The sequence below is a fragment of the Eptatretus burgeri genome, chromosome 5 (genome assembly GCF_056783735.1).
Source record: "Eptatretus burgeri isolate ZD-2024b chromosome 5, Ebu_testis_v1, whole genome shotgun sequence".
Lineage (NCBI taxonomy): Eukaryota > Metazoa > Chordata > Myxini > Myxiniformes > Myxinidae > Eptatretus > Eptatretus burgeri.
The window spans coordinates 123,491,509-123,504,008 of NC_140965.1; the positions used below are offsets into that span (position 1 = coordinate 123,491,509).

The following is a 12,500-nucleotide window of genomic DNA, read 5'->3' on the forward strand; positions in this document are numbered from 1 at the left end:
TACAAATGCTTAAAGAGGAAATCTTTGACATTGCTGGGATCGTCAACAATACAATCTCATCTGATCAATCCTCTGTTTACCCAGACTAATACTGTGTGTGTCATGCTAATTGATGGAGGAATGCGTTCTCCTCTCATTACAAGAATAGATTACCCATAACCACCCTTGGCTTATAAACACCTTAAGGTGCCATGACATACCATGGTTGAATATTAACCTCTTGACATGAAGTGAATAATTGGAAGCACAAATATTGTCAAACTCCTCTTTTATTTATTTATTTATAAGTCGTGGCATTCTCGTCTTCTCTTGAAGGTGAGCTTTCAATGCAATCAAACTGATTAATCACTTATCCCTTCCAATCCGCAGCTGATTTTTCACCACAGTACGGTATGTTGATGTAAAAGTGTCCGATAATGTGTACCGCCTGATCTTGAACCTCCTGTTTGTATTATGTCTAGGAAGAGGAAGAGAGCGAGGAGGAGGGGAGGGAAAGTGGTGCAGAGAGCCCTTCCCTCCAAAATAAGAGTGAAGTATTCATCAATGAAACTGATCCCCATCAGCAGGAGAGTCCGGCAGACTTTGTATCTCCCACCGATGAGACTGAACAGAGCAGATTCGCTTTTGGCAATATCCATGGCACATCCCTGTAAGCAAGTTTGTTCCACAACCTGACGTTGCCTTTCTTCTTCTTCTCCTTCTCCTTCTTCTTCTTCTTCTTCTTCTTCTTCTCCTTTTCATTTATTTAAGCACACTAATGCTGTATTTATTATCCACAAAGCATAGCGTGCCATGGCACTTACTCTAACGTGTGCAGAATCGGACGTATACACAGCATTGTGTTCACCAGAATGTTATGATGCAGTCTTCCTGTGATATATATATATATATATATATATATATATATATATATATATATATATATATATATATATATATATATATATATATATATATATATATATATATACTCCAAGTAAGATTGGTAAATTAATATGCAGACCGTTGATGATAACGTTCTAATTCATGTCAATCGTTTGAACCCGTGTTGGACCGCGATGACTTCTGAGGCTGAATTTTCTCTCTTTGAGTGTACCACTGGCACACAAAGTACAAAGTACAATGCAAACCAATCGGAGAGCTTTTGGCACCACCTCAATGTAAAGAAATAACATCGTCGTGTCTTACCTAAATACTTTGCGTTATGTAAATGCTTACATGCTCTTATTGTGTTCACTCCATTGCCCCCCATGTTTAGGATTACAGTACATCATACATGTCACAATAAAAAAGACAAGACCATTCCATTGGAAACAAGACATACCTGTATGGAACATCATACTTGTAATGTTTCGCGTGGTATCGTTAGCAAATGTTAATAACGTAGAGTTTGTCATAAGACTACCAGTGTAATTGCAGGGCGAACAAGCCATCACAAACATGAAATGCCTGGCATGGACTTGCTACGCAGTTTTTGTCATGAAACATGAAATCACAAAGCATGAGGTTGGCCTGTCATTGTGAGTGGCCACTTCACATTGCTTTTGTATATACATAGTCAGTGCTCGTGGAAGAGCTAGAACACAATGGATCAGGATGTAACAGAACAAAAGAACACAGAAAGACAGGGTGAAATACCAACAGCAGGGCAGAGGGACAAAATAGATGGAGATGGACTATAAGGGATGCGGGTAAAGATGAGGGGCAATTGTAGAATGCAAGGGGTGGACAAGATGGATACAAAAGCAAACTCTCAGGAAGGAAGAAAACTGGAAATTTGGACGGGGAGGATGATTTAACGGGGATAGTCATTACCTTCTTCAGGTCTACATTTGATGCTCACCTCTATTCCTTCATCACGATTTTCTCATGTCTGTGTCAACAGTGATTTTTGTTTGTTTATTTGTTTGTCTGTGTTTGAAGAACGTGATTTTTGTTTGAGTCCTTAAAAACTGTTGTCCATCACCATCTCATGATTTCTCCCATACCCACTTTGGAGCTTTTATACACTCACTGGCCCTTTTTCCCCTTTTACTGTTTGTCGCTTCCCTTCAATTATTATTGCTATGTACACAAAATGGACCATCTGAAGAATGACAGAGGTGTGCACTTGAAAAGGCTGACAAAATTCCCAAATACCGAAACGGACCAAGTGATGGCTACACTCCACCCCTCTGCCATTCCGTTGGCCTGGTATATTCTGTCATTCAGTTCTTCCATGAGTCCTACATTATAACCAACCATTGTAATAGTGAATGTTTAGGGAAATTTTTATTTATTGTTCATCATTTTCCACCCATCTAGAGATGAGCTGCTGGAGCAGCTGAAGGAGGCACGAGCCGACAAGAAAAGACTTAAAAATCTTCTTCGCGAATATGACGAACATTTTCACAAAGAGAATGGGAGGTCAGCTTGCTTTTGTACCCTGACCACAATTACTGTCGATTTTATTTGAAGTCAAGGTTTCACTTGCTGTAATGAACTAGGTTGTACTTCCTGAATCTTTGTTACCTTCTCTCCGACATTGGCAGCAATTTAAAAATATCGATATGCTATTAAGATTATCTGTGAGCAAGATCCTGCCTGATGTCAAAAAGCAGGTCTCTGCCTGCCAAGCAACTGTCTCCTCTTCAACTTTCTCTCCTCACCCATCTTCCCCCCACTCCTCCTCCTTCCCCCCTCCTCCTCCCCCCACTCCTCCCCCCACTCCTCTGAGAGTAAAGATGCATGCTTTCTATATATATATATATACATATATATATATATATATATATATATATATATATATATATATATATAAATATATATATATATATATATATATATATATATATATATATATGTTTTGCAAACAAACAAAGTTTTTCTCACTCCCCACAGTCGCGTCCATCGGCAAATGAACCAATCGACATAGTCGAAAACGACACGTCATCCATCATCATATGCGAACAAATTCCAATCCAGTCACAAATGGTGAAGATATTCCTGTTGAAAATCCAACCCATAGTTGACCCATTTTATGGTGATAACATTTAAAACACACTTTTATTATTCCCTTTCCATTTGATGAGTTTACTTCACCTAATTATGTACATGCTGACTCGAGGCACTCTTCATGTCGCACGTTTGTAATCTCTGGGTGGGGGTATTAAAATTCTTACTTTTTGAAGTTCTTATTTTTTACTGTCTGAATTGATGTGTTTCTTTTTATCATCATTAATATAACGACCATTAGTACCACAAAAGTATTTGAAAGCAATAATCCAACACTATAAACTTCCAAATACATCGCTTTAGAAAATGAAAAATCACTTTTTTATATTTTTAAATTTCCTTTTGATGCATCAGTCATGAATCCTGGAACAATAAATCGTGTTGTTTATCTCCTATTATTTATGAAATTCTGACATGGGAAAATGGTTCTTGCATTTAATTGCATAGTTTTGTGGCGTGAAGGCATTCATCGTAATATTGACACAGACTGATAAAAACAACAGATTTTTATAATTCAATTTTTGTACTTTGGGGACCAATAAATAATTCAGCATCAAATTTTCCGCACCCCGATCCGTATCTGGCACCCAAGATATCTGAAATGTCAGAACCAGATGAGCATTTTGGTAGATAGCATTGAAAAACATGTGTATGTATATATATATATATATATATATATATATATATATATATATATATATATATATACATACATATATATATATACATACATACATACATACATACATACATACATACATACATACATATATACATATATACATACATACATATATACATACATACATATATACATATATACATACATACATATATACATACATACATACATATATACATACATATATACATACATACATATATACATACATACATATATATATATATATATATATATATATATATATACATACATACATATATATATACATACATACATATATATATATATATATATATATATATATATATATATACATACATACAATATTGAGGCTTGTAATGGAGTGTACACACACAACGTATAACAAAGGCAAAAGGAGATGAGGGGCAGCAGAGAGAAGCACAAAACAGTGGGGAACAGAGATATTAGGAGATCTGTGGAAGGAAGAGGGCTGGGGTGGGGTACACAGGGTAAACAAGATGGACATTACAGGAACTTTCAGGAAGGAAAGCAGGGAATTTGAAGGGGGTGGATCAGTGGGGTTAGAAAAGATCAAGGTTTTGGATGGGGGAAGATAAGGGATGGTGGTGAACAGCTGTTTTGTATTAAATATTTAGATGTGTGTATATATGTATGTATGTATGTATATATATATATATATATATATATATATATATATATATATATATATATATATATATATATATATACATATACATATACACACATATAGATATACAAATTTCTTTAAAATAATTCTCAGGATGAGTTGATGTCAGGGAAAGTAGAGGGGGCAGACCAGTCTGGAAGTGTGATGGCTGTTTGAAGTCCCTACCAGTCGGCCTGAGTGAAATGCCACACTCGACAGCACTGAGGTCGTTCTCTAATAACAGCGAGAGAGATGTCGACCTTAACAAGTGTGTGGTCAGATGAACCAATTGGAGCAGAGGAAGAACAGCAGATATTTTCAGGGAAATTGGTCAAATTCAGGTCCAGAATCGATTGAGTACCATTGGTTGAGATCCGGGTCAGGAAGTTGACAGATTGATTCAGTCCCAATGAGTCGCAGAAGTCTTTTGCTGAAGTGTCATGACAGGTGAGAGAGGTACCCACACCTAGCCAAGTGGCATGATGACAACTGAAGTCATCACATATGAGGAAGAGAGAGTTGGGATGAGAGGGTAGAAGTTGGTCCATGTTTTCGGATAGTGAGGTGTAAATGGAGTCATCACTGTTTGGTGGATGGTACAGTACACATATAAATATGAGGTGGGAGTGGAGGGGAAGCCGTAGCCAGAGGTATTCCTGGGGGTGTAAGAGAGCGAGGGCAGTGCATGAAGAGTGAGGAATAGAGCTTTTGCTAACGAGAGCAACTCCACAACCAGGACGAGGCTCAGGTCTGTCATACCGGAGGAGGGAGTAACTAGGTAGAGAAACTAAGGAGTCAGAGATGTCTTGAAGGAGGAAAGTTTCTGTTCAGCAGATTATGTGTGGTTTGTCAGTGGCAACCTGTATGGAAAGATCTGTCAGGTTTGAGCGAAGGCCCCCAGATGTTTTCGGTCCACACTGTTAAGGAAGAGGGAGAAGAGGAGGCTTTGGGTGCAGAGGAGGGGAGGGGAGGGGAGGGGGCGAGTAGGATGAGGGAGGAGGGGGCGAGGTCAGGAGAGTTGTGTGGGGGATTGCAGAAGAGCTCGGGAAGAGGGCCATATGAGGAGCAGAAAAAGCTTGGTGGTGATGGGATGAGGCATAATGGGGAATAATAAGAGAGGGGCAGAGGGGAGTTGAAGATTGGAGGAGGTGGAGGGATGAGACTGAAGAGAGAGGGCAGGGGAAGGAGACAGCTTTGTGGATGTGAGGGGGGCAACTTTGAGAATGGGGAGTGAGCAAGGAGATTGGAGGGATTAGGGTGAGAGGGAAGGTTTTGAGACAGGTGAGAGAGATGCTTGGAGGGAGAAGTGTATGAAGGTTACTTTGAGAGGGAGGGGAGACAATGAGAGCAGGCATGGCAGGAGGGCGATGGGATAGGTGGGGAGAGGGGAGATATGAGACTTGGTCGTGGTAGGGTGAAGAAGGGTGTGGGCAAGAGGAGCTGCAAGATTTGAGGGTTTGGGTCGAGTTGGAGGCATGATGAGAAGAAACAAGAAGTATGTTTGAGATGTTGAGGAGTGTACTGTTGAGAGGGCTAGATATCTGTTTGGTTAGAATGGAGCCCACACATGTTAGAACACCACACACTTTGGCACACCAGAGGAGGAGCTGATACTAATGCAAAAGACAGTGAAGAGTGGCAAAGAGTGGAGGTGGGATGAGGGGCAAGATGGAAGGGGTAAGGAGAGGGTATAACAGGTGCAGAGTTTGGAGGAGGTAGATTTAGGTAGGTGGGGTGAATTGACACTGAAGTTGATAAAAAAAGGACGATTGATGGAACATGAACTTGCATTGCAAACTGGGATTAAACATTTTTTTTTTTTATGTCAGATGTGATTAAAGACATATCGTGAGGGATGCAAGAATGGAGAAAAGAAACGTTGTAACAGTTGGACTTTTTGACACGGGATGAAGGAAAGGTCGAATTGGAAACAGTCCGATGAATAAGAAGAAGCGTTGTGAATTATGATATAACACTGAGAACCACACATGTGAAAGACGAAGTTGAAACATTTTTAGAGTCCGTTTTTAATTTTTTTTGTAAAATATAAAGATTAGGTAAGATTAAGTGAAGGAAAGGTTGAATAAAAAAAATTGTGAAGGTGTAGAGTTAATGTTTGTCGGCTAAAGTAGAAGGAAGATGGTAGGTCGGTGAAAGTCACAGCAAGAGGAAGAGGGGGTAGAGAAATTGTGTGGTTGTGAGAGGTGTAAGGTGAGAAGTGAAAAGATGTTAAAAAAAAATGTTTTGATTTGTTTTTAAATATTCGGTAGGATTCGGTGGAGGAAAGGTTGAAGAAAAAATTGTGAAGGTGTACAGTGAATGTGGGTTGGCTAAAGTAGAAGGAAGATGGTAGATTGGCAAAAGAGGAAGGAGGTAGAAGAGGAGGTAGATAAGTCATGTGGTTACGTGGGGTACAAGGTGAGAGGGGAAAAGTTTTTTTTTAATTTTATTTTTATTTTTTTGTATGTTATATATTTTATGACGGGAAGCAGAGGGTATAGTTGGAAGGGGTAGGAGGATGGCGGGAAAAGTGGACAAAATTAAAAGTGATGGTAATAGGGAGAAAAACCAAATATACACGATCATGCATGTAACGGGAAGACGGGTAGGCCTCAGGGAAACACAATTTGACAAGACCGACGAAAACTTACCAAATAGCACAAGTTTTGAAACAAAACGGAACTTGGAACACAGTAAACACGGAGGCAACAAAATAAACAGTCAAAGCATGACAAACAATGACCAGAAACTTAACTTTGAGAAAGTTAGCAGAGACCCCTGGAGAGAAACAACCATCGCTCAAATACCGGGTCCGGAAGTCAAAAGTAAACGAAGTATTCTTCAACCATTTCATTGGAGTGTAATTATATTCGGTTTGATTCGGTGGTGTAATGCTTGGAGCGTCTGCTCTGAAACTGAGAGGTCGGTGGTTCAAACTCTGGCCAAGTTAAAGACTTCAAGAATGGTATGTGCTGCTTCCTTGGTTGATGCTCACCATTTAAAAAGGACCATTTGGTATATACAGTATGCCTGGTGTTGGCTCAATGGCTAGAGTAATGGGCTTGGGATCCTAGGGTCCTGAGTTCAAATCCCCCTCAGCTATTAAATTAATACCAGGTGTGGTTGACTCTGCCTGTCATCCTTCCGAGGTTGGCAAAATGAGTGCCAGCTTGCTGGTGTCCTGTGTTGGAGTGGTGACCTGTCCAGGATTGTTCCCAATAGCCAAGGAGACTGCTTATGCAGCACTAATGCTCTGCACAGAGTATGGTCCCAATGGATGGATGGATTTGGTATATAGCATTGATTGTTATACTGCTGGTATGACTCAGGTGCCTGATATGTGTTGAATTTTGCTCCACCAGTGAGGGCGTCAGAGCGAAGGGTTGCTTTGCTAACTATATTCAGGCTTGAGAAACATCTGACAAATGGTGGATTTCTATCTTTTTAGAATTGCAATCAGTCTGTATTCAGTTGAATACTTATCAATTGCAAGTGATGGATTACATGATGTTATTTTGAAGTGGCTATTATTGTTGTTAGAGAATAGAAGTAGAAATACCAGTCATGGTGTTTGAGAGTTGGTGATTAGATGTAAATATTCAAAACAACCCTTAACACGATACAATAGAGAGGATTTGAGGGTTATGCTAAAAATAAACAATTACTTCTTTCCACTTATGAGTATGAAACATGTTTGTCAAATGAGTATTGCATGCCTCAAAATTTCTAAGAGTCATTTATGATCATGATGGAATCCATTTATTAGATATCTACCAAAACTAGAGGTTCCTGATCAGAGATCGCCGATGGTTCCCGGTCGCACTTAAAAATCTGCCTCATAATGAAAAAAAGAATGAAAAAAAAATAAAGAAGAAGAAGACGTCGTACAGAGCATGATACTTGCAAAATCCATAAAACAAATTAAACCTCAAAATAATTGGTGGTTGAATTCAATGACCAAATATGCAACTCTTCTTCAAACTTCAAGTCAATCGGATGAAAATTGACAATTTTAGAAATTCAGCAGATGTTGACCCTTTGGCCTATGATAACCTCAAAAGTAATAGGTGGTTGAATTCATTGACCTGAAATGCAAATCCTGTTCAAATTTCAAATGAATCAGATGAAATTTGAGGATTTTAGAAAAATTAGCTCAAATTAGCCTATTGGCTGATGTAAACCTTTTTGGTCGACCAAATTTTATGAAGCTTCAATGCGGGGCCGTCAAAGGGTCGGTGACATTAATCTGAAAATTTCAGAATGATCGGTTGAGCAGTTTGGGCTGGTGGTGAGCAGACAGACAGACAAATGAAAATTCACTCATGGAGTGACAACTTGGCAAAACAGCACAAAGTAAAATGGCACTCGGTAGAGTGCATCCCACTGCCAGGTGGAACAGTTCACATTTTGTACCCCACTGATGGGCGGATCCCAACTAAAATTTGATTCGCTCGTTCTTGTCACCTAACCAACTCGTCCACCTTGGTTTGTCATAACTCGTCCACAACGTTTGGAGATATAGTGAAACATATGTAGTTTTTGGCTTGATCTATCGGTTTGATAAATTAGGCCTGTGTTGACATTTTGACCTTAAAATTAATTTATTGTTGAATTCAGTGACCCGATATGCAAATGCTCTTCAAATTTCAAGTCAATCGGATTAAAATTAAGGATTTTAGAAATTCGGCCTATGTTGACATTTTGGCCTATCGTGACCTCAAAATGAATCGGTGGTTGAATTCAGTGACCGGATGTGCAAATGCTCTTCAAATTTCAAGTCAATCGGATTAAAATTGAGGATTTTAGAAATTCGGCCTATGTTGACATTTTGGCCTATCGTGACCTCAAAATGAATCGGTGGTTGAATTCAGTGACCTGATGTGCAAATGCTCTTCAAATTTCAAGTCAATTGGATTAAAATTGAGGATTTTAGAAATCTGGCCTGTTGACCTTTTAGCCTATGTTTACCTCAAATTAATAGGTGGTTGTATTTGGTGACCTGATATGCAAATGCTCTTCGAATTTCAAGTCAATCGGATGAAAATTGAGGATTTTAGAAATTTGGCCTATGTTGACCTATTGGTGCATTTTGACCCTTTGGCCTATGGTTTCCTCAAAATTAGTAGGTGGTTGAATTCATTTACCTGATGTGCAAATGCTCTTCAAATTTCAAGTCAATCGCATTAAAATTGACAATTTTAGAAACAACATAAAAATTTGGCCAATTTTGGGTTGACCTTATCGCCTATGTTGATCTTTTGACCTATGACAACCTTAAAAGTAATAGGTGGTTGAATTCACTGACTTGATATGCAAACCCTGTTCAAATTTCAAGTCAATCGAATGAAAATTGAGGCTTTTAGAAAATGTGGGCCAAATTGGCCTATGGTGACCTTTTGGCCTATGTTTACCACAAAATTAGTAGGTGGCTGAATTCAGTGACCTGATATGCAAATGCTCTTCAAATTTCAAGTTAATTGAATTAAAATTGAGGATTTTGGAAATTTGGCCGATGCTGACCTTTTGGCCTATATTGACCTCAAAATGAATCGGTGGTTGAATTCAGTGACCTGATGGGCAAATGCTCTTCAAATTTCAAGTTAATTGGATTGAAATTGAGGATTTTAGAAATTTGGCCTATGCTGACCTTTTGGCTGATGTTGATCTCAAAATTAAGAGGTGTTTGAGTTCAGCGACCTGATATGCAAATCCTGTTCAGATTTGAAGTCAATCTATTGAAATTTGAGGATTTTAGAAAATTTGGCTAAAATTGTCCCATTGGCCTATGCCGACCTTTTTGGTTGACCAAATTTTATGAAACTTCAATGTGGGACCGTTGCAGTTTTGGTGTCATTAATCTGAAAATTTCAGGACAATCGGTTGAGCGGTTTGGGCTGGAGGTGAGCGGAGACAAACAAACACACAAACAAATGAGGCGATCAACATACTTGTCAAAAGTAATTATTTTTTTTGCCAAGTAACAAATGGACCCAAATGCAATACCCTCTACTCTGGTGAGGGTAAATACAATCAAATGAACAATATACTTGAAAAATCTTCGATTTGCAAGTAATAATTAAAAAATTAATAATTGATAATCTCGAAAATTTGAAGAAATAAATTTAAAAAATGAATTAATGGAAGATTTATTCTTCAAAAAGTGGGATATCATGAACACCAAGAGGAAACACTTAATTACTCCCTCCTGGAACCATAATTACAAAGCGATATCAAGATGAGTGATTGTAGAAAATATTTGAGTGGGGAAAACGATGAATCTTTTGCAATGATGTCATGAACATTTACAGTGATTTAGTATCTTTTACCTGAGACTCAGTTACCTGTTTTCATCTTCTCTATCATACTTTTATTTACATTTGAACCTTGAGCTCAGTCTGCAATATTTTCACATCACAAAATGAAAGGCATGAAATAGGTGTTTCAATAGACACAACATAGTGATCTATCAGATGCTGCTTGTGGGTTCCAGAGGAACCGGGACAGTGAAGGAGTGTATCAAAGGAAATGCTTGCTCAATCAAATGTGAACAGAAGGTAGGGTGGAGAGGGGGTGGCATCTACTCAGTGCTGATGATGGCCAATAAGCAGAAACATGTATGTGGATGATGCCTCCCTTGGGTGAGCTGATGCAAAATGAGATTGTGAAGTACACTTTCAGCATTGCAGATAACCCGGCAGTGGGCAGAAGTGAGATGAAGCTGAGCGAGCCTAATTGGTATTCCATTTTTCCAGGTGCCACCCAAAAGCTCCCATCAGCTTGTGATGGGTATCATAGGAACCGCGGTAGTACCGAAGTGTATAATCGATAATATATAATTCGTTTTCACAGATATGTCGTGACAAATTGTTTGACTTACCGTGACTCCCATTTCTGTGTTGCACGACAAACAGGAGTGTTCCGAAAGAGGAACGCTTGCAGATGGATGAATACCATGAATACAAGCAAGTGAAAGCCAAACTGAGGCTTCTGGAGGTTCTGATCAACAAGAATGGCATGGTATAGCACATGTGCGGAGGTGCTGAATAGAAGGACAGGTGACACACAAAGAACTTGCTGCTGATATGTTTGGGTTTCATTTCCATGCAGCACCAAACAGGCGACGATGTCCTTCTGGGGAAACCATTGTAATCTGCTTTTATAACGAAGAGCTTGTGGTGTTTTTAATCACATTGGAGTCTTTACACTGCACAATGCGTCGGGACAACCAAACACATGGTGTGGCTTATTGTATTTCCCACGAAAAGTTTCTGAGAATCATTTCTGATCAAATTACTTCCACCAAAGAGATTAATTTGGTTCATATAAACCTTTTTTGGTAGGTGTGACATATATCTTTTTGAAGTTCACCCACTGCAACTTAAAATGGTGAGATCGAGTCGTAATGATTGTCCACTCGTGACAAAATTTATTGTGGTTTCACCTTACATCCAACAGGACAACATCCCAGCTGATGGTAAAGTATCACAAACCGCACGAAAACCCTAAAAATAAGACAATCACATGTGTGCACACAAAGCAGACGACAAAAGTAAATGTCAGTGTTTACACATATTTGAATGGCATGGTTTATGTCTTAATGCTGAACAAGCCTCACGCTGCTGTACAGTCATCACTGTCTTTTGGCACAGAAGGTTACAGGTGTACGTTCTTTCAAAGCGATTGAGTGTTTGGTCGATTGCTCACAGATATAGGATAACACAAGCAGTTTGAGTGTCAGCATTGCATTCATTTTTTTCTCATTTTGGGTCACACGTTGCTGAAATTTGAACACAGATGTATGATGGGTTTGTTATGACGACACAAAAGTTAAAAGATAAAATTCACTTCGTAGCATTCACCACACAGAGATCACATGCTTGAACTGTATCTGCACTTAGGCCTTGCCCGTGCAACACGTTGTGCCAACGATTAGTGTATAGTATGTTTCCATTCCTGTGAAATTATTTGACTCTGGGGCTGGAGGCTTTTAAATGAATGAATAATAAATATTTTATGTAAATTCTATGATTTGTACTTTTAGTTGAATGAAATAAAATATTTTTCTTGCAAACTTCAGGCATGTTTATTACACAGTCGTCTTACAGGCAACTACGTTTTACTGCATATTATGCTGTATTGAGGACATGAGACGTGGCAGCATTGATATATATA

At 38.8% G+C, this 12,500-nt stretch overlaps 1 protein-coding gene across 9 annotated transcripts in view; it reads left to right on the forward strand.

The window, feature by feature from the left end:
- Positions 1-12,399, forward strand: part of LOC147027271 (protein FAM13A-like) — a 333,647-nt gene extending 321,248 nt beyond the window's left edge. For 8 of the 9 annotated variants that reach the window (XM_085883527.1, XM_085883526.1, XM_085883524.1 and 5 more), the window contains 3 exons: positions 462-649; positions 2,305-2,406; positions 11,240-12,399. In XM_085883527.1, coding sequence (XP_085739653.1) covers positions 462-649; positions 2,305-2,406; positions 11,240-11,351 — 402 coding nt within the window. In that variant the 3' untranslated portion in view covers positions 11,352-12,399. Of the gene's footprint in view, positions 1-461; positions 650-2,304; positions 2,407-11,239 lie in introns of those variants that run through there. The other variant, XM_085883529.1, reaches the window with a different exon arrangement.
- The last annotated feature ends 101 nt before the right edge of the window (positions 12,400-12,500 follow it).